Source organism: Lithobates pipiens, unplaced genomic scaffold (assembly GCF_037356315.1).
Source record: "Lithobates pipiens isolate NorthernLeopardFrog02 unplaced genomic scaffold, aLitPip1_a1.2 Scaffold_8, whole genome shotgun sequence".
Taxonomy (NCBI): domain Eukaryota; kingdom Metazoa; phylum Chordata; class Amphibia; order Anura; family Ranidae; genus Lithobates; species Lithobates pipiens.
Genome location: NW_027507903.1, coordinates 243,470,977 through 243,494,294, shown reverse-complemented (window position 1 = coordinate 243,494,294; position 23,318 = coordinate 243,470,977). Strand labels below are relative to the sequence as shown.

The following is a 23,318-nucleotide window of genomic DNA, read 5'->3' as shown; positions in this document are numbered from 1 at the left end:
GGAGATTCCTGACCATCCTTTTGTGGTGCAAATCAAGATGGTTTCCACATTTTTTAGGAGTAGAAAACCCCTTCGTTGTAAAATGATTTAAAATATTTTGGAGTCATTTTATAGAGCAATTTTTTATTATTTTTTAAACCTAGCTGCTGATTTTTAATAAACGGGACACTTGCCTGTCCCAGGATCCAGTGCTGTGCTCACCCAAGGGGGTGCCAGGGACCGCCTTTGTTCACCAGCATATTAACTGTGGACACTGGGCTATGACATCTTGCGGCTTCACAGCCTTGTGGCCACTGTGTGATTCACGCTGCTCCTTGTTAATGGTCCCATAGTCTTCTGCAACCAGTGGCGTGTCCCAGAAGACTGTGGGGAGAACTGCTAAAACCAGCCCCCCACACCCTATGCGTGGGTGAGGAGGCCTTCAAACAGAATTTCCCCTTTTTGGGGTGAAGTTCCACTTTAAAGAAAAGCTCTCTGTTTGGGCAAAAACCGAAGTGACTGTCTTTTATGAAGTGACGTGTTATGAAAACTACAAATGCATTTGGTAATCCAAAATAAAGATGGCATCCTTCGCCCAAATTCCTTGCCTAGGCATCAGTGGTGCTCACCGCCTTTGTCCAAAACAAGCAGCAATAGTGTATGTATGTATGTATGTATGTGTATATGTATATGTATATGTATGTATGTATATGTGTATGTATGTATATGTATATATATAAATTTTTTTATTTTTTTTTGCAACCTTTAAAGTCACAATCAGATGGGTGTAATGTGTGGGTGCTGCAGACACTTGGTAAGCTGTCTGCCCATACCTCCAATACTGGTAGGCAGTTACTGAATGGCAGGAGGAATCCATGAAACATGGGAGCACTCGCTAGCGCCCTCACAGTTCATTGAGCGCTGAAAGTTTATTTTACAGGAAATGTATGGGGCCGTGTGGGCATAGCCCCACATGGCCGTATGGTTTTCAAATTAGGACAGTGGGTGCAGGGGGAAGATCCCCCGCCCACTGTCATAAAGTGGGGAGGTGGGTCACTAGAAGGCATGTTACACCCTCAATGGGTGTAACCTGATCCTAAAGGTGAACTTTTGCCTTTAATTTTTGCCGTATACTTCTCCAAACGCATCTAATTTGTTAAGTAATTCTTGTTTGCCTGTCTTTCATAGAAATGATGAAGAGAAGTTTCGGGCCGATCTATTAAACATTTCCAGGACAACCCTGTCTTCTAAGCTGCTCACCCACCACAAGGACCACTTTGCTAAACTGGCTGTGGAAGCTGTTTTGAGACTTAAAGGCTCTGGAAATTTGGAAGCAATTCATGTCATTAAGAAGCTGGGAGGAAGTTTAACAGATTCTTATCTGGATGAAGGTACATTTTAGTTTGTGTATAATTATTGCTGGTTAGCAGAAAAATTAGTGAGTTTAGTTCCAAAAAACTGTCTGCCTAGCCAAAACGTTAAATGCACACTTAAATGTGAAAACCGGCACTATATAAATCCTGTATAATAAATAAGGGTCTGGTCCAGTCTACCCATTGACACCCAGAAAATAGGCACCTCAACCCTAAAGGTTACAAATAAACCGAAAAAGAAAAAGGGGGGATTTTTACGGTGCTTATATACCAAGAAGTACCAAAAAAATGGATAAAAAGTTATATAAATGTATTAATACAATTAAAACAGCATACATAATATGCAATAACACAGAGAACTCTGCACAAACGTTTACTAATTAAGAGGGATCCCAGAGGTGGAAGTTGAAAGGCAGACGGCACTTTATCCCAACATGTTTCGCGTTAGCTTCATTTGGGGAAGTGCAAACTAGCAACAGATTAATAATAGTTAATGTAAAGAAAAACAGATTACATGCGTTATTGTATATAAAAATTTTTGGTTCTTAATGGCTAATTAGCAAATGGAAAAGAAAACCAATAATAGAAATGGCCCTGCAAGTGTGAGAACTATCAGAATGGCGCTTACCGTCTGTCTGAGCACCCACATGCCGGAAACCGATCAATAGGTGTAAAAAAAAAAGGTGCATCGCCTTGGCCTCACCAATGGCTGCCCAGCAACAAGGAAGACATAGACGGGGGTAAATCAAGGCTACAGGAATGGATAAGTACAATGTATGAGAAAAATTCAAGCCAGGTATAAAAAAACATTGTGAGATAAAGCGCTGATGTGGAAAAAATGCTATATAGAGATCAGAGAATTATATAATTGAATAGTAAAATATACCAATTGAATATGACTACCTCAATCATTGAGGGAAGGGCCAGTAGCCTCATTCAATACAGAACGTTAATGTTTTAAATAGCCCAGGAAAGGGAGCAATCATATACACACATCGGATAAGAATCACCAATAAAAAACGGGAAAGGTCTATGAGAATGTAAAGAGTATATAAATGGTATGAACAAATTAAACCTAAAAAAGAAACTAATTGACAATAGGCTATCAAGCAAGGAGATATTCAGAAAGGCTAAAACAATAATAAAGCTGTACTTACTACAAAAAAAGTAGTTTATAGCCCGCAAAGCTGGATGTAACCATTTCACAAGATAATTGTTACAAATGGTCACAAATCAGCTGAGTTTCAAAGTTAGCTGATCAAGGAGGCTGGCAACACACTTGAATACCCGCCAGTCAATTAATTCCCTAAAAACAACCAGGATAAAATAAATCAGTAAAGATGAACCACTTGTAAAACTAAGTACCATAAGTTAGCAGAGAATGTCCACTAAATAACTGACCAGATAGACGGACCGCCGCCAAGTATAAGCTCGAGTGCTCTCCGTGCACTAACTGTATAAGAGCAGCCTGGCTTATAAATCCCCCGTCCATCATAGCGTTTTTTCCACATCAGCGCTTTATCTCACAATGTTTTTTATACCTGGCTTGAATTTTTCTTACACATTGTACTTATCCATTCCTGTAGCCTTGATTTAGCCCCGTCTGTCTTCCTTGTTGCTGGGCAGCCATTGGTGAGGCCAAGGCGATGCACCTTTTTTTACACCTATTGATCGGTTTCCGGCATGTGGGTGCTCAGACAGTAGACGGTAAGCGCCATTCTGATAGTTCTCACACTTGCAGGGCCATTTCTATTATTGGTTTTCTTTTCCATTTGCTAATTAGCCATTAATAACCAAAAATTTTTATATACAATAACGCATGTAATTTCTGTTTTTCTGTACATTAACTATTATTAATCTGTTGCTAGTTTGCACTTCCCCTGATGAAGCTAACGCAAAACATGTTGGGATAAAGTGCCGTCTGCCTTTCAACTTCCACCTCTGGGATCCCTCTTAATTAGTAAACGTTTGTGCAGAGTTCTCTGTGTTATTGCATATTATGTATGCTGTTTTAATTGTATTAATAAATTTATATAACTTTTTATCTATTTTTTTTGGTACTCCTTGGTATATAAGCACCGTAAAAAATCCCCCTTTTTTTCTTTTTCTGTTTTATTTAAATCCTGTATAATGTTTTTGTTTTGATCAGAACAATTTAATCTGCAAGAATAACCATAACTTCCCTTTTCAATTTCAAGTTTGATTTGATCATACTGAGTTGGGCTTTAGTAAGGAGACTTGCCTGTCCAGTGAGCCCGCGACGTCGCTCCCCCACCCCCCCCGAGGCCGATCCATCCACAGAATGGCGGCGCCTGCACCTGATCCGAACTAAGGAAAACAGTCAGTGGAGCCTTGCGGCTTCACTGCCAGTTTCCTACTGCGCATGCACGAGTCGGGTGCTTGTTTCTCATCCGTGATTAACAAAGTAACCACAAAAAATTATCATTACTAATTGAACATTACAGACATGAAAAAACTTTTAAAATAGTCACAAATTTTTATTACAAAATTGTTCATAAAAACAATAAGACCTATAATAGGTCATAAAGTGTTAACATACGTTAAAGCAGAGTTCCACCCAAAAATGGAACTTCCGCCTTTTCCAATTACTCCGCCTTTTCGGATTACTCCCCCTCTACGGGGTCACATTTGGTACCTTTCAGGGGGGAGCAGATACCTGTATAATCCACGTATTTGCTCCCATTTCCGGCCCCTTGCAGTGGTTTGTCAACACTTGCTTTTATGTTCTGGTATATGTCTGTTTTTATGAACAATTTTGTAATTATTTGTAAATATTTTGAACTTTGTTCTGTTTTGTGCCTGTAAAATCTGAACAGTATTGGCAAAAAAAAAAAGTGGCAACTGCCCCAGCCTATAACTGGCCTTAACAGCAAGGAGTACATGGAAGCTCAACTTACCAATTGGCCTGCAACAAAGTGAATTCTCCTGTCTAACATTTCACGTTTAAAACAGGTTTAGTTTGCACACATTTAAAAATATATGCGTAAGCTGCAGAGGCCTTGACAAGTCACCCCAGTATTATCTGCAGTCCTAACTTTTAAGAGCCTCTATAGTAAGAGCACATGTATAACAATGGAACAGTATTTTTATTTTAAGGTTGATTTGTGTATACGGATGTGGCATGCGACAGGGTAGATACTAATATATCCTGTTATTAACAAAGTAACCATAACAACCCTAAAGCCTATAACTAAACTATATTGAAGATCTCCAGCTGCCATTTGTATCCAATACGTTGAGGTTTGTTTAATTCATGTTACACCGCAGCATGCTATGGTTCTTTCTGCAAACCAAAGGGGAAAGAACCAAAGCATGCAGCAGGGGACTAGATATTCAACACACCCACAAGCATTGGATACCAAGTTGCCTGAGATATCAATACAGCAAAATTAAGACCCCCATCTGCTGTAATATGTAAAATTTGCAACAGGGTTAATTTTAAATATTTTTTTTAACTGTGGCAGGTTGGCAAGTATAGCTGTAGCTGTATGTCGCTCCTTTAAGACTTACAGCAGCCATACGCGCCGCATGTCCCCGAAGCCGATGCGTGGGCCTGCTGACCATCCGGCACCCGTCATCGTTCGTGACAGCAAGAACCAGGATGTGTGCGTGTAAACACACATCCCGGTTCTCTCTGGAGAGGAGACCGATCGTGTGCTCATACTGAGTATGAACACCGATCGTTCTCCTCCCCTAGTCAGTCCCATCCCCCCTACAGTTAGAACACACCTAGGGAACACAGTGAACCCCTTGATCACCCCCTAGTGTTAACCCCTTCCTTGCCAGTGACTTTTATACAGAAATCGGTGGCTTTTTTTTTTTTTTTAGCTCTGATCGCTGTATAGATGTCAATGGTCCCAAAATAGTGCCAAGTTTCCGATCCGTCTGCAATGTCTCAGTCCTGATAAGAATCGCAGATCGCCACAATTACTAGTAAAAGAAAAAAAATTATAATAATAAAAATGACATAAATCTATCGCCTATTTTGTAAACGTTATAACTTTTGTGCAAGCCAATCAATATACACTTATTGCGTTTTTTGGGGTTTTTTCGTTTTTTTTTTTTTTAAAACAAAAATATGTAGAATATATATCGGCCTAAAAATGATGAAGAAATTTTTAGTCTTTATATTTTTTTGGATATTTATTATAGCAAAAAGTATAACTTGTGTTTTTTGCAAATTGTCGCTCTTATTTTTCGCGCAATAAAAAAAACCGCAGAGGTGATCAAATACCACCAAAAGAAAGCTCCATTTGTGGGGGGGGGGAAAAAAGGACATAAATTCGGGTACAATGTCGCACGACCACGCAATTGTCAGTTAAAGCTACGCAGTGCCATATCTAAAAAAAAAAATGGCCTGGTCAGGAAGGGGGCAAATCTTTCTGGAGCTGAAGTGGTTAATCTTAATCGAGTTTAGTAGATTTATATAGACCACGTATGTGTTGCGTTTGTATTTTTGTGAAATTTTCTTTTTTAATCCTTTTGCATAGTTCAAATTGTTGATTTCTCGTTTAGGTTTCTTGTTGGACAAAAAAATTGGTGTGAATCAACCAAAACGCATTGAGAATGCTAAAATACTTATTGCTAATACAGGAATGGATACTGATAAGATTAAGGTTAGTGATTTTTGTATGCTTTAACTAATGTATTATTTTCTTTTGTTGATTCCTATGAACTGTTAATAAAATTAATCCTTTAGGTGTTTGGCTCAAGAGTGCGAGTAGACTCAACCGCAAAAGTGGCAGAGATTGAGCAAGCAGAGAAGGAGAAGATGAAAGAGAAGGTGGAACGAATTCTGAAACATGGAATCAACTGCTTTATCAACAGGTAATGATCACTCCGATTGTTGGGTTGAAAGCTTCATGCTGATGTATTGCTAGGTATTGTGGCATAAGTTTGGAAACTGATTTTACTCTGGAGAATTCATTGCCTTTTCAGGTCCTTCCTGTATTTTTATTTGACTTTTTTTCTAGATAATAAAATGAGGACCTGTCTGTTTTGTACCATAACATTAATGCTATAATATACTGACTGTATTGTAATTGACCTTTTCAGAATGCACTTGCCATCTTCTGAGCAGGTATCGGTGTTAAAGGGCCATTTCATATTTCTAGGTTTTAGGTATAGAGTGTGTTTTCTATTTACCCCTATGTGTGTTTTTCTGGAAATTACAAAAAAAATGTAGCATGTAGCTGTTGTATTCATGCACAGCACAAAGACACAGAGGGTGGGCATTGACCCAATATTAATGACTCTGAACAGCAAGTTTAACCAATATTGCGTCTAAAAACTGTCCTATAAGCTCTAAAGGCAACCAATATTGTCACGTTTCATATGCAGGCTTAGCCTTATGTTTTGCAGTGCTACACTATCTGTTTTTATTGCTACTTTTCCCAAAGTAAGTCAATAAGCTGGCAATTTTTGTTGAAAATTAAGCACTCCCTCTGTGTTTACTACCTTATTTTAAACATTTGTTTGGAGGAGGAGAGAGACAGTCAATGCTGTGACTAAACAGCAAATCTTTACATTTATTACAATAGAGAAAATATAAGACAGCGAGCTAAGTTAAACACTGCAATAACAACTCAAAATGTGTGCAATATACCTTGCATTTTAATGTAAAACTTGTTTGTTTTTTCTAAACACAGGCAGCTGATTTACAATTATCCTGAACAGTTGTTTGCAACAGCTGGTGTTATGGCCATAGAACATGCAGATTTTGTTGGTGTGGAGCGCCTGGCACTTGTGACAGGTAAACTTAATTTTAAGGCAAGGACCCCCTTTTGTATTTGCCATTTCAGAAGCTTATTTAAGAATTGCGTTCTTGTCAATCCAATATCAAACACTTTGTTACCACCGCAATACATCTTGCAGATAACTTTTTGTTGGTATTCAAATGGTCTCCTCTGCACTCAAGAAGTTGCTTCCTGGGTACACACTCTGGCCTCTACATCATCTCTACCTAGACTTACACCAGAAAATAGCACTAGTGAGTCAGAGCTGAAGAGAAGGCCATGGTTGCAGCATGCACAAAGTCTGGGAGCTTCATTAGAACATGGAAAATTATTTCATACAATAAAGATGCTTTTCCCCGATTTAAAAAAAAACAAAGATGCCCACTGTTACGTGGTAATATTTGTTTTGTAGAATTGACCATTTAATTGGAAAATACAAACATTTACTGCATATGATATTTCAGCTGTAGTTTTCCTATTTATGAACAATCATTGATTTTTTTTTTTTTTTTTTATACAGGTCAAACATTCCAGGAAATTTTAAAACAAATGTGTTTAACATTTTTTGTAGTAGCATACTGTGCTGTCTATGCTAAACTGTGCTAAAACAGTCTGCTTTTCCTTTTTTCCCATCTGACACCTCCTCTTGTTTTCAGGTGGAGACATCACTTCCACTTTTGATCATCCTGAGCTTGTAAAACTTGGAAGCTGTAAACTTATTGAAGAAGTAATGATTGGCGAAGATAATCTCATCCATTTCTCAGGGGTTGCATTAGGTATGTATGTGTTTCTAAATGTGACACACTTTTTTTTTTTTTTTCTTTAAAACTTTTGCAGTAGCTGTTCTCATGCTCCATTTCGCATGATATCTGCATATGGGCTCAATCAGCAAAAGTGAAGTAGAGGGTTCACGTACCATAAATTACTGGATAAACCTAAAAAAAAAAAATGTAATACAAATGTACTCTGACATTTCAGGAGAAGCTTGTACAATTGTTCTTCGTGGAGCAACACAGCAGATTTTGGATGAAGCGGAGAGATCCTTGCATGATGCTCTCTGTGTATTGTCCCAGACTGTTAAGGATTCAAGAACGGTTTATGGAGGAGGTATTTCATTTGAGTTATTCATTCCCAAACTGCTTGTACAGTCCTGCTCTTTTGTATGTAATCATTCTGTTTGTGATCTTTTAGGATGCTCTGAAATGCTGATGGCCCATGTAGTAACAGAGCTGGCCAAAAGAACCCCTGGCAAAGAATCTGTGGCTATGGAGTCTTTTGCCATAGCTCTAAGAATGGTAAGCTCTTGAATCTAAGAAGAGTGAGCATGTTGCTTGTGAATATTTATGTACAAGATAAAAATCGAGTGTATTATCTCACAATATATATCTATTTTTTTTTTTTTTTTTTAAAGCTTCCAACTATCATAGCAGACAATGCTGGCTATGACAGTGCTGACCTGGTGTCTCAGCTCAGAGCGGCTCACAGTGAAGGAAAGTCGACATATGGACTCGGTATGCACAGACCTCCTAAATAAAGATTTATTTTAAAGAAAATCAGTGCCAAGAGAAATACAGGGTTTTCACTGCAAGACCTCTACTTACTATCTTGTTAATCACTGATGCAGAACAATTAATCTGAAAATTAGTTAAGTTTTCCTTGATTGCATGTACGTTCCAGGTCATGCATGCATGATCTAGAAAGGACTGAAGTCAGATGATCAGACAAGACTGGTCAGGTACTAGCAATTTTAGGACACTAATGGCATCCTTTGCTTTTCTTGAGGCACAGGTGTCATTTAGGTTTACTTATGAAGGGGCAGTATAACCAGCGGTGTGACCTGTGTGCTTAAAGCCCAACTCTGGGCAAAAAAAAAAAGTTTTCCCATACATAGGGACTGTACCCGTACTGCATGGGTTAACTGCTAATTTTTGTCTTGGGGATGTACTTGCCTAATCCTCCGATCCTCACTGCACAAGACCGGTCCCGTTGGCTCCTGTACACCCAAGATGTTCTGTGGTGGACTGTTCCTGATGTCATCACGCCCATAGACCTGCTCTGGATGTGAAAGAGATGGTAGGAACAGTCCACCGCTGGATTGGGAGGAGCGCTGTTTGCCGGTGGAGCAGAAGATCAAGTGAACATACAGCTTTCTCCTCTCCCCTGGACAAAATGAGAAGTTGACCCGTGCAGTGTGGGCACAGCTTTATTTTTACCCAGTGTTGGGCTTTAAAAAGGGGGGAAAAAATTGCTTTTTTTTTTCCTTTTTAGTATTGCTAGGTTCATTATTGCTTTATTCTTTTTGGAAGAGTATGTTCCCGCTCATTTTCATTTTGGAACTTATTTGGATTGTGTATTTTTTTTCTTTTTTTCTTGAACAAATAGTTTTTTGTTTTAGGAGTTGGTAACTTTAAGGGTAGGGTTTAAGAAAGTATTCTAGTTTAAAGATATATTGATAGTTTAGTTTATATTCAGGTTCTTTTAAAAAGGATATATCAAAAGAAGAGAGAGAACCTTTCTCCTACTGCTGTATCCCGTTAACAGCGCCACAACACCAGGAAAAAGGGAAATAGTAGCTACCTTTGTTTCCGGCGGACACATAAGACATTAATTTGTATCAAAAATATTTATTTATTTCAAAACATCTTTAAAATAATTGACCCAGATTTGTAATATATTACACAAATCGATCTTTGGTGTTTGCACGAACAAAAATCCCAAAACGACACAAGGATCATCCCTATTTACACAATAAATACACCCTGACATCAACAAACATGACAAACGCATACATACATGCAACAATAAATGGATGAGGTGCCTCTTTGGCCATACATGTGGCGATGTGCCGAGTATGCACTAATGATAACAGATAATGCTTCCAAGTAAAAAAATATAACAAAGCCCGAAAAATCGGCATGTGTATGGTCACCTAAATAGCAACAATCAGGGAATGGGGATAATTGTTTGAAGATGTAAAGTGTTAATTACTAATTTTACTCCCCCCCCCCCCCCCCCCCCCCTCCCCATATGCTGTGCATGGTTAGCCTTTATAGTTAATACGGAAATCGTTCAAATGCCCCAATTAAACAGCAAAGCAAATTTCATGCAAGTCTCTTTGGTGAATTTAATCAGGTATTTTTAGGTCAGAATCCCATTCCACTTAGTCACTTGTATTATGATATAGGAAAATTTCTGCCACGAAAGTGAAAAATTCCTCCTTTGATCTTCTACACCCACAGAGACCTGTCTGGCAAACTGTGCTGGAAATACTCCAATTAGTAGTGATTTAATTGATTAAGGCCGAGCTCAATCTTTCAGTCTTTTAAGGTACGCTACACCAAATCAGGCTAGTTAACACAGCACATGCCAGACATTTCTCATGATACGATGGTTATCAGAAGATCCCATATATTCAACAATTCCGCAGACGATTTTCAGCCAAATAGTTTGAGATAAGCTTGCTTGCCATTCCCTGGGGTTTTCAGGCGGATTTCATATAGATGTATATGCCTGTCCCTGGCAGCCGCTGGTCCGACAAGCAAGCCAGGTATGTGCATCAAGTCCTTCACCATCAACAACCCAAATCGGCACAAAGTCCTTTAAGCATGTATGGGATCCTTTACCATTTGTGTCTTAGCAGCTGAATCATACCACTCCTGTTAGGTGGGATTCACCCCGGGATCTTTTTTCCTTTTAGCTTATTGCGAGATCATTAAAGTAGATCTTCATTCGGACATTCCGTACTCAATACTCAGGCTGCCAGCACTTTGATTAGTGCCCAATGAGGGCCTGCTATCCTCATAAACGTCAACGCATTTCGCAACGTGGCGTCACATAGCTTCAACTGGACGTGTAGGAACTCAAATGACGTTTCCTTTTTATAGTATCATTAGACGTCATTATTCCTCCCATGGTGTGTTAATTAGCATGTATTTAAAGATTGGCAGACAAAATCTTCATTTAGGTTAACCCTTTCTTCATGTAACATGAGACAGGGGGCGTTCTATGTACATATCTTACAGGCCATTGCGGATGGGGAAGAGATATTTAAGCTGATATTTTCATTCTAAAATAGCACATATAGACAGGACAAACATGCAAAAACATCTGTTCGCATTCTTCCTCTAAATTAATCTGACCCTAACTATGCCCTAAATTGGGAGACTATTTTAAGATCTAACTAATTATTATCATGTTAGTTAGATCTTGTCGGCCATGATCGGCACCTTTTTAGCACAAGAAAAGCACAAGAAAAATGTATGTCTTCACACTGGTCTGTTGCACTTCCCTTGTGGTGGTAAAATTCCTGCTTGCTGCATTTTTTCTATGTTAGAAAATGCACCTCCCCATTTGAAATGCATTGAAAACACAGCAAGAACACATCAATAATGCACCCGTTACATTTTTTTATGTTTTTTTTTTTCCACATTTTGTTATGTTACAGCCTTATTACAAAATGGATTAAATTCATTGTTTTCCTTGAAATTCTACAAACCAAACCCCATAATAACGTGAAAGAAGTTTGTTTGAAATCTCTGCAAATTTATTAAAGAGAAAAAAAATTGCATGTACAGAAGTATTCACAGCCTTTGCCATGACTTTCAAAATTGAGCCAAGGTGCATCCTGTTTCCACTGATCATCCTTGAGACGTTTCTACAACTTGATTGGAGTTCACCTTTGGTAAATTAAGTTGATTGGACATGATTTGGAAAGGCACACACCTGTCTGTATAAGGTCCCACAGTTAACAGTGCATGTCAGAGCACAAACCATGAATGCCAAGGATTTGTCTGTAGACCTTTTGAGACAGGATTGTATTGAGGTACATAAAATTTTCTGCAGCATTGTAGGACCCAATGAGCATGGTGGCCTCCATCATCCATAAATGGAAGAAGTTTGGAACCACCAGGACTCTTCCTAGAGCGGGCCGCCTGGCCAAGCAGAGTGATTGGGCCTTAGGGTGGTGACCAAGAACCCAATGGTCATTCTTGACAGCTCCAGCGTTTCTCTGTGGAGAGAGAACCTTCCAGAAGAACTAACTTTGCAGCACTCCACCAATCAGGCCTATATTGTAGAGTGGCCAGGCGGCAGCCATTTCTAAGTAAAAGGCACATAACCGCTCGCCTGGAGTTTGCCAAAAGGCACCTGAATGGCACTCAGACAAACAAAATTCTCTGGTCTGATGAAACAAAGATTGAACTCTTTGGCCTGAATGGCAAGCCTCCGTGTCTGGAGGAAACCAGGCTCCGCTCATCACCTGGCTAATACCATCCCTACAGTGAAGCATGATGGTGGCAGCATCATTCCGTGGAGATGGTTTTTCAGCGGCAGGAACTGGGAGACTAGTCGGGATCGAGGGAAAGATGAATGCAGCAATGTACAGAGACCTCCTTGGTGAAAACCTGCTCCAGAGCCCAGACTTGAACCCAATTGAAGATCTCTGGAGAGGTCTAAAAATGGCTGTGCACCGATTCTCCCTATCCAATCTGACGCTTGAGAGGTCCTGCAAAGAAGAATAGAAGAAACTGCCCAAAAATGTGTGCTAAGCTAGGCATGGCTAGCTAAGCATACTCGAAAAGACTTGAGGCTGTAATTGGTGCCAAAGGTGCTTCAACAAAGTATTGAGCAAAGATTGTGAGTACTTGTGTACATTGGGATTTTTTTTTTATAAATTTGCTAAGATTTCAAACTTCTTTCATGTTGTCTTTATGGGGTATTGTTTTTTTTTGAATTTGGAGGAAAGTAATGAATTCCATTTTGGAATACGACTGTAAATGATAAAAAGTGAAGTGATGTGAATACTTTCCGGATGCACTGTACCTGCAGGGGGCACCTGAAAAGAAACTAAGTACTTCTACTCTTAAATACTACCACTTTTTAAGACTGAAAATTCTTGCAGGAGTCCAGTTGTGACTGAATCTCTTTAAGGTAAATCATTTTAGGTTTAGGTGTCATAGTAACCTAATTTCTGCATTTTAATAACTTTTTTACATTTTGTTTTTGTGCTGCCAGTGGATGCACTCAAAGATCCAAAACAAAATTTACTGAAAACAATGTACTACTGTGACCAGTATGTGAGGGCTGCAAGTTTAGGTGGGGAACTAAAACATTGCTGTAGAGATATTAATATGTATTTTTATATTACTTTGTAGACATGAAAAATGGTATAATTGGAGATATGGGGAGAGCTGGGAATAACAGAGAGCTTCCAGGTGAAGAGACAAGTTTTTGCTGAGTGCTGCTGAAGCCGCTGAAGTTATCCTACGTGTAGACAATATTATTAAAGCTGCACCAAGGTAACAAAAAAAATCAACTTTTATAGTCCGATTTACCTTTTCTTTTGAACATTGTCAACAGATATCCTTGCTGATGTTTTTTTCCAAAAATGCTACACCACCACCTATCATTTTTTTCTTGGTGGATGTACTATAGAACGTGGTGTATGACTATGCTATTTGCTATATGGCTCCTTTAGTGTGATTTTGTTTTCACCTTTTGCATCCCCCTTACTCATTCAGGAAATGTAGTTGTTGCTATTTCCTATTTTGATCAAAACCTTTTATTTTGGTATCTGTAAGTCGTACTCTTAAAAAAAAAAAAAAAAATTGATGCAAGAATGGATGCCAAATCAGCATTTCTCTAGTTACTGTGATGCTAAGATGTTAACAAAAGATTTACAAAAATATGTATGGCTGTGGAAGTGAATAAATGTGTATTGCTGCATATGTAACCTTGATTTTATCTTGTTCATATTTTAAAATGAAATGACATCCTCAACTAAATTAAAAGCATTACTTGGAGGTTGACATAAGGCAGTGATTTATCCCCTCTTCGCCTTCCCTGGTGCTAGACAGACCAGATTGTGGCCACCAATATTGAACTACCAGACTCCCCTGAGTTGCAATTTCCAAATGCTTTTACAATTTTGCAAAGGGAAAAAATGTGGAGGGAGACTCCCTGTATTCAAACTACATGAGAATGTTTATCTTCCACAACATAGCTTCTTAGTGCTGCCTTGGTAATAGCCAAAACGGGCTGGAAGATCTGAAGAATAAAGCATGCCTCATGCACACCAGATGCCAAAAAACACCCCTTTTTACTAGCATTGGGCTTTTTTTTTTTTTTTTTTTTTTTTTCTACCTCTACCTGTCTTTTTTGTTAGACCATGTGTCCATGCATTTGGAGATGGAAAAAAAATCACTTGCGTGCTCAAGAGGAGTGTTTAGGCAAAAACACCTAAACGCATGTAAACATGCCTAAAAGCTAGGCACGTTTATCATTTGAGCAATTCATTTTTAAGACCAGAATAAATTTTAATATTGTGGACAATGAAATTAATGAACTTTAAAACACCTGGCACGTCTGAGATTGCTTAAACGCATTTTCAAGGTGCCTTTTTTACACAACTTATCTCTTGTCAGCAGGAAGGCATTCAGCAGAGCTGGGCAAACTCCCAGTGTTTATGAAGCATATAAGGCTACATTCACACCTGTGCGTTTCGTTTTCAGGCAGAAAGTCGTGCATTTTTACCTCGCTTTTGCACAGAAAAACAAATGCCTGTAATCTGCCCAGAAAGAAGCTCATGTACTTTTTTGAGCTTCAGGCTACAAAACACTCAGATGTGTACAGGGGCCATTTAAATGAATGGGAATTTGCATGTCGGGTGTTTTTTGAACGTTTTTTCTGGCATTTTACGAGCTGAAAGCGCTCAGTTGTGAATGCAGCCTAAGGCCCCTTTCAAACTGAGGTGCTTTGCAGGCGCTAGAGTGCTAAAAATAGCGCCTGCAAAGGGCCCTCAAACGGCCACTGCTGTCTCTCCTGGAGTGGCGCACTTGCAGGATGCTGAAAAATGTCCTGCAAGCCGCATCTTTGGAGCACTGTAGAAGCTGTGTATTTACCACTCCTAAAGCGCCCCTTCCCATTGAAAACAATGGGGAAGCGCTCCAAACCCTTTTTCGGCCACTAAATATAGCGCCGCTTTACCGCCAGCGCGCCCAGCGCCTCAGTGTGAAAGTAGCCTAAGTGTTTAAACTGTTTTGTTTTTATGTTCAGTGTTTCTGTATTAAAGCGGTAGTAAACCCGCTATTTTTTTATTTTTATTTTTAACACCTGCAAAGCAAAAGGCATAATGAGCTAGTATGCACTGCATACTAGCTCATTATGAAATACTTACCTTAGAACGAGGCCCGACATCTGGCACGATCCACGCCGAGGGAGCTGACATGCTCCCTCTGCGTTTCTTCCGGGTATCGCGGCTCCGGCGCTGTGAGTGGCCGGAGCCGCGATATCGTCACTCCCGCGCATGCGCGCGGGAGATTTCATTCCGGCCGGACACTGCCGGATTTTTAGGCCGAGAATCCCCTCGTGCGCATGCGCCGCTGCAGTCAGCGGCGCATAACCGAGGGGAATATCTCCTAAAACCGTACAGGTTTAGGAGATTTTTTTTTTTTTACCTACAGGTAACCCTTTTTATAGGCTTTCCTGTAGGTAAAAGTAAAAAAAAAAAGAGTATACAACCACTTTAAAAATGAATAAGCAGTACAGATTAAAATGGTGATTTACAAATAAATGGTACCAACATCACATGGGACTGCTCATAATGAATGTACAGTTATTTCTATGGATAAAAAGGGGGATGCGAAAAACATTTTGACATAGGTGTGTCAGAAGTTTGCTTTTAAGAATGAAAACAATATATTGTGCATGGATCAGTAAGGAATATACTAGTTTGAAAGGGGGGGGGGGGGGGGGGGGGGGCGTAAGATAAAAGGGTTATAGGTTTAGGAATACCACCAGAATGGGGAGAAAGGGATTTCATAGGGAGAGCAGTGTGAGAGGGTTGAAGGGGGGAGAAGGAGTAAGAGTCCGGTCAGTGGAAGGCACGTAGCTATGTCAGTGGGTGCTGTAGGAGAGCTCCATAATAAAATAGTCATCACATTTTATACATTAGTAGTACAGTTAGGATTTTGAAAACAAATATTCCACTTAGAGCATACTTTATCACAAGATAAATTTGTGAAGGAGAGGTGTTTTTTCCATTGCACATTGATAATTCAGCGGTTTAACAGCATCTACTAGGCTGGCAGGAGTAGGTGAATTCCATACTCTGAGAATAACTAAACCCCAGGTAAAAGCTTTCAAAATGTCAATTTTGTTTTATTAAACGACCTTTCCTTTATAATCTGCTGCACTGTAACTTTCTGGAAAATGCAATATGGCAACCTGGAAGCGTTCTGTACACACATGATATACAGAACACCTCCCGAAATGCAATTTCATGCTTCCTTGATTGGCTCACTGAATTCCCCTGAAGTTTACACTAGGTACAAATCGGGTTGTGCACATAACCTGCAGAAAAAAATTTAACCTAAAAGGGGAATCATGTCTAAAGGGATGCAAACCTACAACTTTCCTCATTAGAATCCTGCAGATGCAGCAACTGATTGATAATTCTAAAATCGCTCCCATACATAATCACTTTGTACATGGACACAGACAAACCGTTACTTCTGAAGAATTACCAAAGGTACCTGCAAAGTTTGTTAAATCCCTAAAATGCACACAGATGACCCTAAAGGCAAAGTGTTCCCCCCCCCCCCCCCCCCCCCCCCACAAAGGTGGAGTTACTCTTTTAACCACTTAAGGACCAGGCCTCTTTTTCAGATTTGGTGTTTACATCTTTAAAAAGTTTTTTTTTGCTAGAAAATTACTTGGAACCCCCAAACATTTTATATATTATTTTTTCTAACACTATAGAGAATAAAATGGCGGTCATTGAAATACTTTTTTTGACACCGTATTTGCGTAGCGGTCTTACAAACGCACTTTTTTTTGGAAATAATTCACTTTTTTGAATAAAAACATAAGACGACAGTAAAATTAGCCCAATTTTTTTTATTTTGTGAAAGATAATGGTACGCCGAGTAAATTGATACCCAACATGTCACGCTTCAAAATTGTGCCTGCTCGTGGAATGGCGTCAAACTTTTAGCCTCAAAAATCTCCATAAGCGACATATGCAAAAATGCAACCTGTAGAATTTTTTTCATTACAGAGGAGGTCTAGGGCTAGAATTATTGCTCTACCGATCGCGGTGATACCTCACATGTGGTTTGACCACTGTTTTCTTATGCGGGCGCTACTCACGTATGCGCTTGCTTCTGTGCGCCAGCTCGTCGTGACGGGGTGTTTTTAAAAACCTTTTTTTTTTTCTTATTTATTTTAATTGATTTTATTTATTTTTACACTGTTTTTAAAAAAAATAAAAATTAATCACTTTTATTCCTATTACAAGGAATGTAAACATCCCTTGTAATAGAAAAAAGCATGACAGGACCTCTTAAATATGAGATCTGGGGTCAAAGTCCTCAGATCTCATATTTGGACTAAAATGCAAAAAAGAAAAAGGAAAAAAAATGACATTTAAAAAAAATATACCTTTAAGAGGTATGGGCGGAAGTGATGTTTTGACGTTGCTTCCGCCCTCCTATGGTATAGAGACGAGTGGGGGCCATCTTAGCCTCACTCGTCTCCATACCCAGCTAGGAAAAGGACCCGATCGCCTCTGCCGCTACCGACGGCTCCGGTAAGCGGCGGGAGGGGGGTGGCACCTATCCCACCGCCGATAGCGGTGATCTCACGGTGAATCCGCCGCAGAGACCACCGTTATCGTACAGCCGACTGGCGCCTGAAGAGATGGATATCTCGGTTGTGGCAGCAGCTGCTGCCGTTACCGAGATATCCCTTTTCAAAAATAGGACGTACATCGGCGTGCGCTGGTCGTTAAGTGGTTAAGCAGACACTTCATTGTCAGTTCACACATTGTGTATGTAGCCTTTTATCTGAGTAAGTTACAATATTGTTAAGCAACCAATATAAAGCATACATGAAAACATATACCTCAAAACCCTTCCCTAAAGCAGTAATGTGATCATTACTTTATAGTGCCTTACCACTGTGGCTTAATCTTTTTGAATTTAGTGGTATATGACCTTCCTGCAAAGACTAGTTTATATTTGAAAAATGTAACCATAACCAATTTAGGCCTAGGTGATCGCTTCTCTTTCTATGCTGATTGTCATTGCAGGATTAGAGGAGAATACATCTAAACATCATTCTTGCATTTGTTCCAGGAACAAACTCATTTATCACATTAAGTGGATATGCCTCTGGTGCACATGGGGCTGCAGAGCTCAGGCTGTGGATAAGACAATCCAATGGATGTGCATTTTGGTAACCTGATTCTAGGAAGTCCAAAAAGAACTTGGTAGATGACAGTTCAGAATTCAAGGCCAAGTTCACCTTTTTAACAAACTAAATAAATACGCATTTATTTTTATTTATTTATTTTTTTGCAGGTAAAAATGTGCATTTACTATTTTTTGTCTTGGGACCCTGTAAAGCATTGCATCAGCAATCAGCAGGTTGCTGGTACCATGCAGGACTCCTGCAGACCTAAAGAATGCATGAACTACCAGCTTCATTGAGACAGCTGCAAAGCCTGTTGGGACTTGTAGTTTCCCATTCACAGGGGACTGTGAATGAATGACGTAGCCGTTGTCACTGGGGAGGGGAGAGGGTGAATGTCTGCAGCTGCTGGAACATGTTCCTTCCTAAATATGGATGGGACACGTAACATGTTCCAAAAAAGGAACTTCTCCTTTAAGGCAGTGGTCATCAACCCTGTCAGGGCCCACTAACAGGCCATAAAACCTGGCCTGAGGACCGGGTTGATGACCATTGCTTTAAGGTGCAAGGATCTACAAACTATGGCCCTCCAGCTTTTGCCAAGCTACACCTCCCATGAGGCATTGTAAAACTGTCATTCACAGACCTAACTAGGCATAATAGGAATTTTAGTACCTGAAAAACTGGTGGGCCATAGTTTGGAGACCGCTGCATTTAAAGCACCTAGAATCTGCCAAACCTCAAATTGCAAACCATTCTTACAGGTGTTTATTTAATGAGAATAGTGTATCAGCTATGCTCATTTATATAATGATGGTTTCTTTGGCTAACTTCTCTTCAGATTTGCGTTTTGAAAGACCTTTTTTGAAAGGTGGCTTTAGAAGAAAATCTGTTGCTTATGGGCTTAGATACTTATCTGGAATTTGTCCAGTTTGTAATCCTGTCATACTTTTTCAAAAGATGAGCTTTGAATAAAGAAATGAAGGCTTTGACGTCTTAATACTTTGTATTTCTCCTTGTCTGTAACTTTTTTTTACCTTGATTGTGCCTGTTTCTAATAGTTCTGTTCTCTTTTAGGAAACGTGTGCCTGACCATCACCCTTGCTAAACTTCCCAATGGATGGCTGATCTTGTAAACCAGTCTGCATAGATGCAGGGCCAGAGGCACAGTGAAAGCTAAACACCATTGACATCTTGGCACTTGAGGGTTGCGCCCACATTGTGGTTTATTTATTAGTTAATGCTTGTTCATTTTTCCTGCACTGAAATAAATTTTGATAATAGCTGTACTCCTTCCATACAAAGCACTAAAGTGTCATGAGATGTGTTTAATGAATGAGCAAAACGTGTAAAATTTAGAGGCAGTTATTTTACCTTTGAGAAGAATCCTTCATGCATTTTTGGTAGGTCAAATGTGTGATGAGATTCATGACATATAATCCAATGCCATTGGAACAGCGGGAACAAAATGCATTGAAGAGAACATTACCACACACAGATATCCCAAGAATTTACCTGCACCAAAAAGCATGAATGAAGACTAAATGTTTATTACATGTTTTGTGTGAAACAAATTATGGAAGTTTGTGAGATCAAAACGGTTAAAATATTGCAGGAAGAAGCATACTTTGAGACTCATTCCTTATATTAAAATTCTCATATGATAAGTGTATGCATTGACTGTCTCAAAGTTTCAAGCATTTTGACTGCTTGTGAGTGACAATTGTAATTTTTGTCATATACACATATTTACCTGGAAGAGTCATCCATCTATGCACCTTTTGATTGACAACATGCAACTAAATTGCGGCAAAAGAAACATGGGGCAGTTACAGTGGAACTAAAAGCCACTTGGTGGTGGGTGGTTGTTTATCATAATGGGCAAGTATTTACAGCATGCTTGCACATTATGGCTCACTTGCATTATAGTACTACCCTCCACCAGTACCCAGTCCAGGCTCCAGTTGCTTCTGTCCCCTACCACTGTTGCTTTGGGTCTTGCTTCTCTTCAACCACCGGCGATGTAACTCTTGCTCATGGGTACAAGTTACTTAATTTCCTGTTTCCATTTTTGACACCCTACTGGTAGAAAGAATGAGCTGGCACTCTTATGATGCATGTGCTGTTAAATCTACTTGGAAACATAAAAAAAAAAAAAAAAAACTTCTAGAAGCCGGGGGAAAGCTTTTTGGCAAAAAAAAATATTACATGCCTCTTCTACTGAAAAACACTGCCAAGCATTTTGTCTACTGCAGGACTTTAGCTCAGCTTTAAAGAAAACCTGACACGGTTGGGGGTGTGCAGGAATCTGAACATGCTCATTAATTATGAAAGATATACATTTGAACTTGACAATTTTGCTAAAGGGTCAGAGGTTACCTGAAATTTGTTGCTGGCTAGCCAGCTGCCTGACATCTTATGTTGTGTAACAGCGCCTTAGCATGCATAATGGGTTTAAATAACAGAAGTATGAGGATGTAAACCAAGTAGCTTTACATTCCGAAGGATACGTACAACTTGTTTCAAGTCTTGGCTTGTTCAAACCACAGTGCACAATAAAACACGCAGAAACATGTGCCTTGATGAATTTATTTTTATATGCAGGCCATATCGAGGGCAAAATTCCAACATGATGCAGTGCAACACACCTCTATGGTGTGGAAAGGGGCATAGAAAACAATTGAATGACCTGGAGTAGCCTTAAGTGCTGCATGTAATTTGGAGTATTGTAAGCATATGGGGGCAACTTTGGAATACTGTGAGTAATTTTGGATTATCTTGGAGTATTGAGAGTAGCACTGTCAGTAATTTGGAGTAACTAAGAGTATGTGAGTATAGTGTAGAACTTGAAGAATCGAGACTGGCTGGGGCATGCGATACTAAGCAGGAGAGGATGCTGTGTGACCAGTAAGCAAGAAAAGGATAATAGGTCGCTGGGGGCTGTTTGATCAGTGAGTGGAAGCAGGAGAGTATGATGAGGGCCTCGTGATCAGCCTGTGGCAGCATGAGAAGACAAGGGCCTAGTGATCAGTAAGGCAGGAGCAGGAAATGAGGATTCTGGGGTTGTGTTATCAGGAAGCAAGAGATCCCAAATGGTTTAAAGTAACAGATACTGTTTAGATTAGGATTAAGGGAGGAGGGTAATGGCAAGTGTGTGTGTGTGTGTGTGTGTGTGTGTGTTATTTCATTATTCAATTAATTTTTTTCCCTGGATTATCCTAGTTAGGGTAGTGGGTAAAATGTCCACAAGATTGGTGATGCGACTGCATATCTTACTCCATGTATACGTTCCTTGAAGAGCAATTTGAGGGCGACTACTGCTGTGCAAGATGTGAGCTAGTTTCTTTGGAACTTGCATCTAGAGAACCAGGTGGCAAAACTGCGAAGGATCAGCATGGCGTATGGACATTACCTAGCAGGTGCTGATGGATGGCCTGGTCAAAATAGATGGGGGTCACCAAACAGTATGATGTTTACTGGCCGCTTGGGCTTAGTGAGTTGGATGGACAGATTGTTGGGTGGGGCTGGGGAGGACCCAGCTGTCATGGTACATATTGGTACCAATGACAAAGTTAGAGGAAGATGAAGCATCCTAAAAATAGGTTTCAGGGACTTAGGTGCTATAATGAAGAAAAGGACTTCCAGGCTGATATTCTCAAAAATGCCTGTATCTCAAACCACTCCAGAGAGGCAGCAGGAGATTAGGCTGAGGAAATGATGCAGGAAGGAGGGCTTTGGGTTCCTGGGAAATGGGGGGGGGGGGGCGCGCTAGGGGAATCTGAGGAATGTCAAGTTGCGACTGGTCAGTTTAACTGGAGGACCTAAAAAACCCACATGTGGACTGGCAAAATCCTACTGTGGCTCCAGAGCAATTTTTTTTCACATACATGTAAAAAGTTTAGTTTTAGCAATAAAATTACTTAACCCCCCCCCCCCCCAGAACATTATCTATTTTCTGAAAGCAGAGGCCCTGGAGAATAAAAAGGTAATACGGTAGTTGCAAAATTGTCACATCCTTTTTGAACAACGGTTTATTGAATGCAAATTTTTTGTAAAAAATAAATATATTTATAATACCCATTTTTGGTAAAATATAGAAGAGGTTGCATCGAGTAAATAGATTTTCAAAAATGCCATGTCTTAAAATTGCGTGTGCCTGTGCGATCGCTGAAAACTCTGGTGCCCAAAAATCACCATAGGTGACGATTGAAAAGCCTTTACAGCACATCAGTTTACTAAGCAGCTCTTGTGCACACATTTTTCTCACTTGCAACATTGTCATGTGTGGTGTGACTGTGGTTTACATACACGTGCACACCCTGGGCTTGCGGGACAGCCTGGGGCCAATGGAGGGAGGCACCATGCTGCCGACTCTGTGAAAGTGACCGGCAGCTACAGAGCTGCTGCATCATTTGCATCATTTTCACTTTGAAGCCAGAAGGCGGCTGAACAAAACACAAAAGCGCATGGCTTCTACTGCAGCCAACAGATTGTGATTAAAGGTCCAATCTTTGGCTGTACATAGTACACGTGACTGGCTTGCAACTGTACAGGGATACTGCCTATTTCAAAGGGACGGGGTAGGTAGAAGAGGGGGGAGGGGTGTACTTCAACAGTGATTTGACGGTGAACATGAGAGATGACATTACGAACGGCAATAGGAGTGGACTTCTTGTGGCTGGAACTTCAAAGGGAAGAAACAAATGGGAAACAGTGGGGTATGCTTCAGGCCCCCCACCCTCAAGGATGAAAACAAAACTGATCTCCTTTCACAGACATGGCGGTTAGGCAGGACGATCTAATCATGAGGGGCAGATGGAACTGCTCACTCTTCTAAGGCTTTGCACTTCTGAAATGTCTTGTGGAACAATTTTGTATCAGTTGGTGGATGCCTCAACTAGCCACAAGGCTCTTCTAGACCTACTAATCACATACTACCCAGAGCTAATAGTGAATGTGGGAGTAAGCAATACATTAGGAAACAGAAATTGTAGGGTAATTATGTTCGCTGTAAAGCACAGGA

General features: G+C 40.0%; 1 protein-coding gene across 1 annotated transcript in view; it reads left to right on the top strand.

The window, feature by feature from the left end:
* The window catches only part of CCT2 (chaperonin containing TCP1 subunit 2), a 51,936-nt gene extending 31,066 nt beyond the window's left edge, over positions 1-20,870 (top strand). The window contains 12 exon segments of the mRNA XM_077469005.1: positions 1,168-1,370; positions 5,889-5,989; positions 6,073-6,200; positions 7,022-7,125; positions 7,765-7,884; positions 8,087-8,215; positions 8,300-8,403; positions 8,520-8,619; positions 13,261-13,289; positions 13,291-13,335; positions 13,337-13,404; positions 19,373-20,870. Coding sequence (XP_077325131.1) covers positions 1,168-1,370; positions 5,889-5,989; positions 6,073-6,200; positions 7,022-7,125; positions 7,765-7,884; positions 8,087-8,215; positions 8,300-8,403; positions 8,520-8,619; positions 13,261-13,289; positions 13,291-13,335; positions 13,337-13,404; positions 19,373-19,403 — 1,162 coding nt within the window. The 3' untranslated portion in view covers positions 19,404-20,870.
* Positions 20,871-23,318: the final 2,448 nt, after the last annotated feature.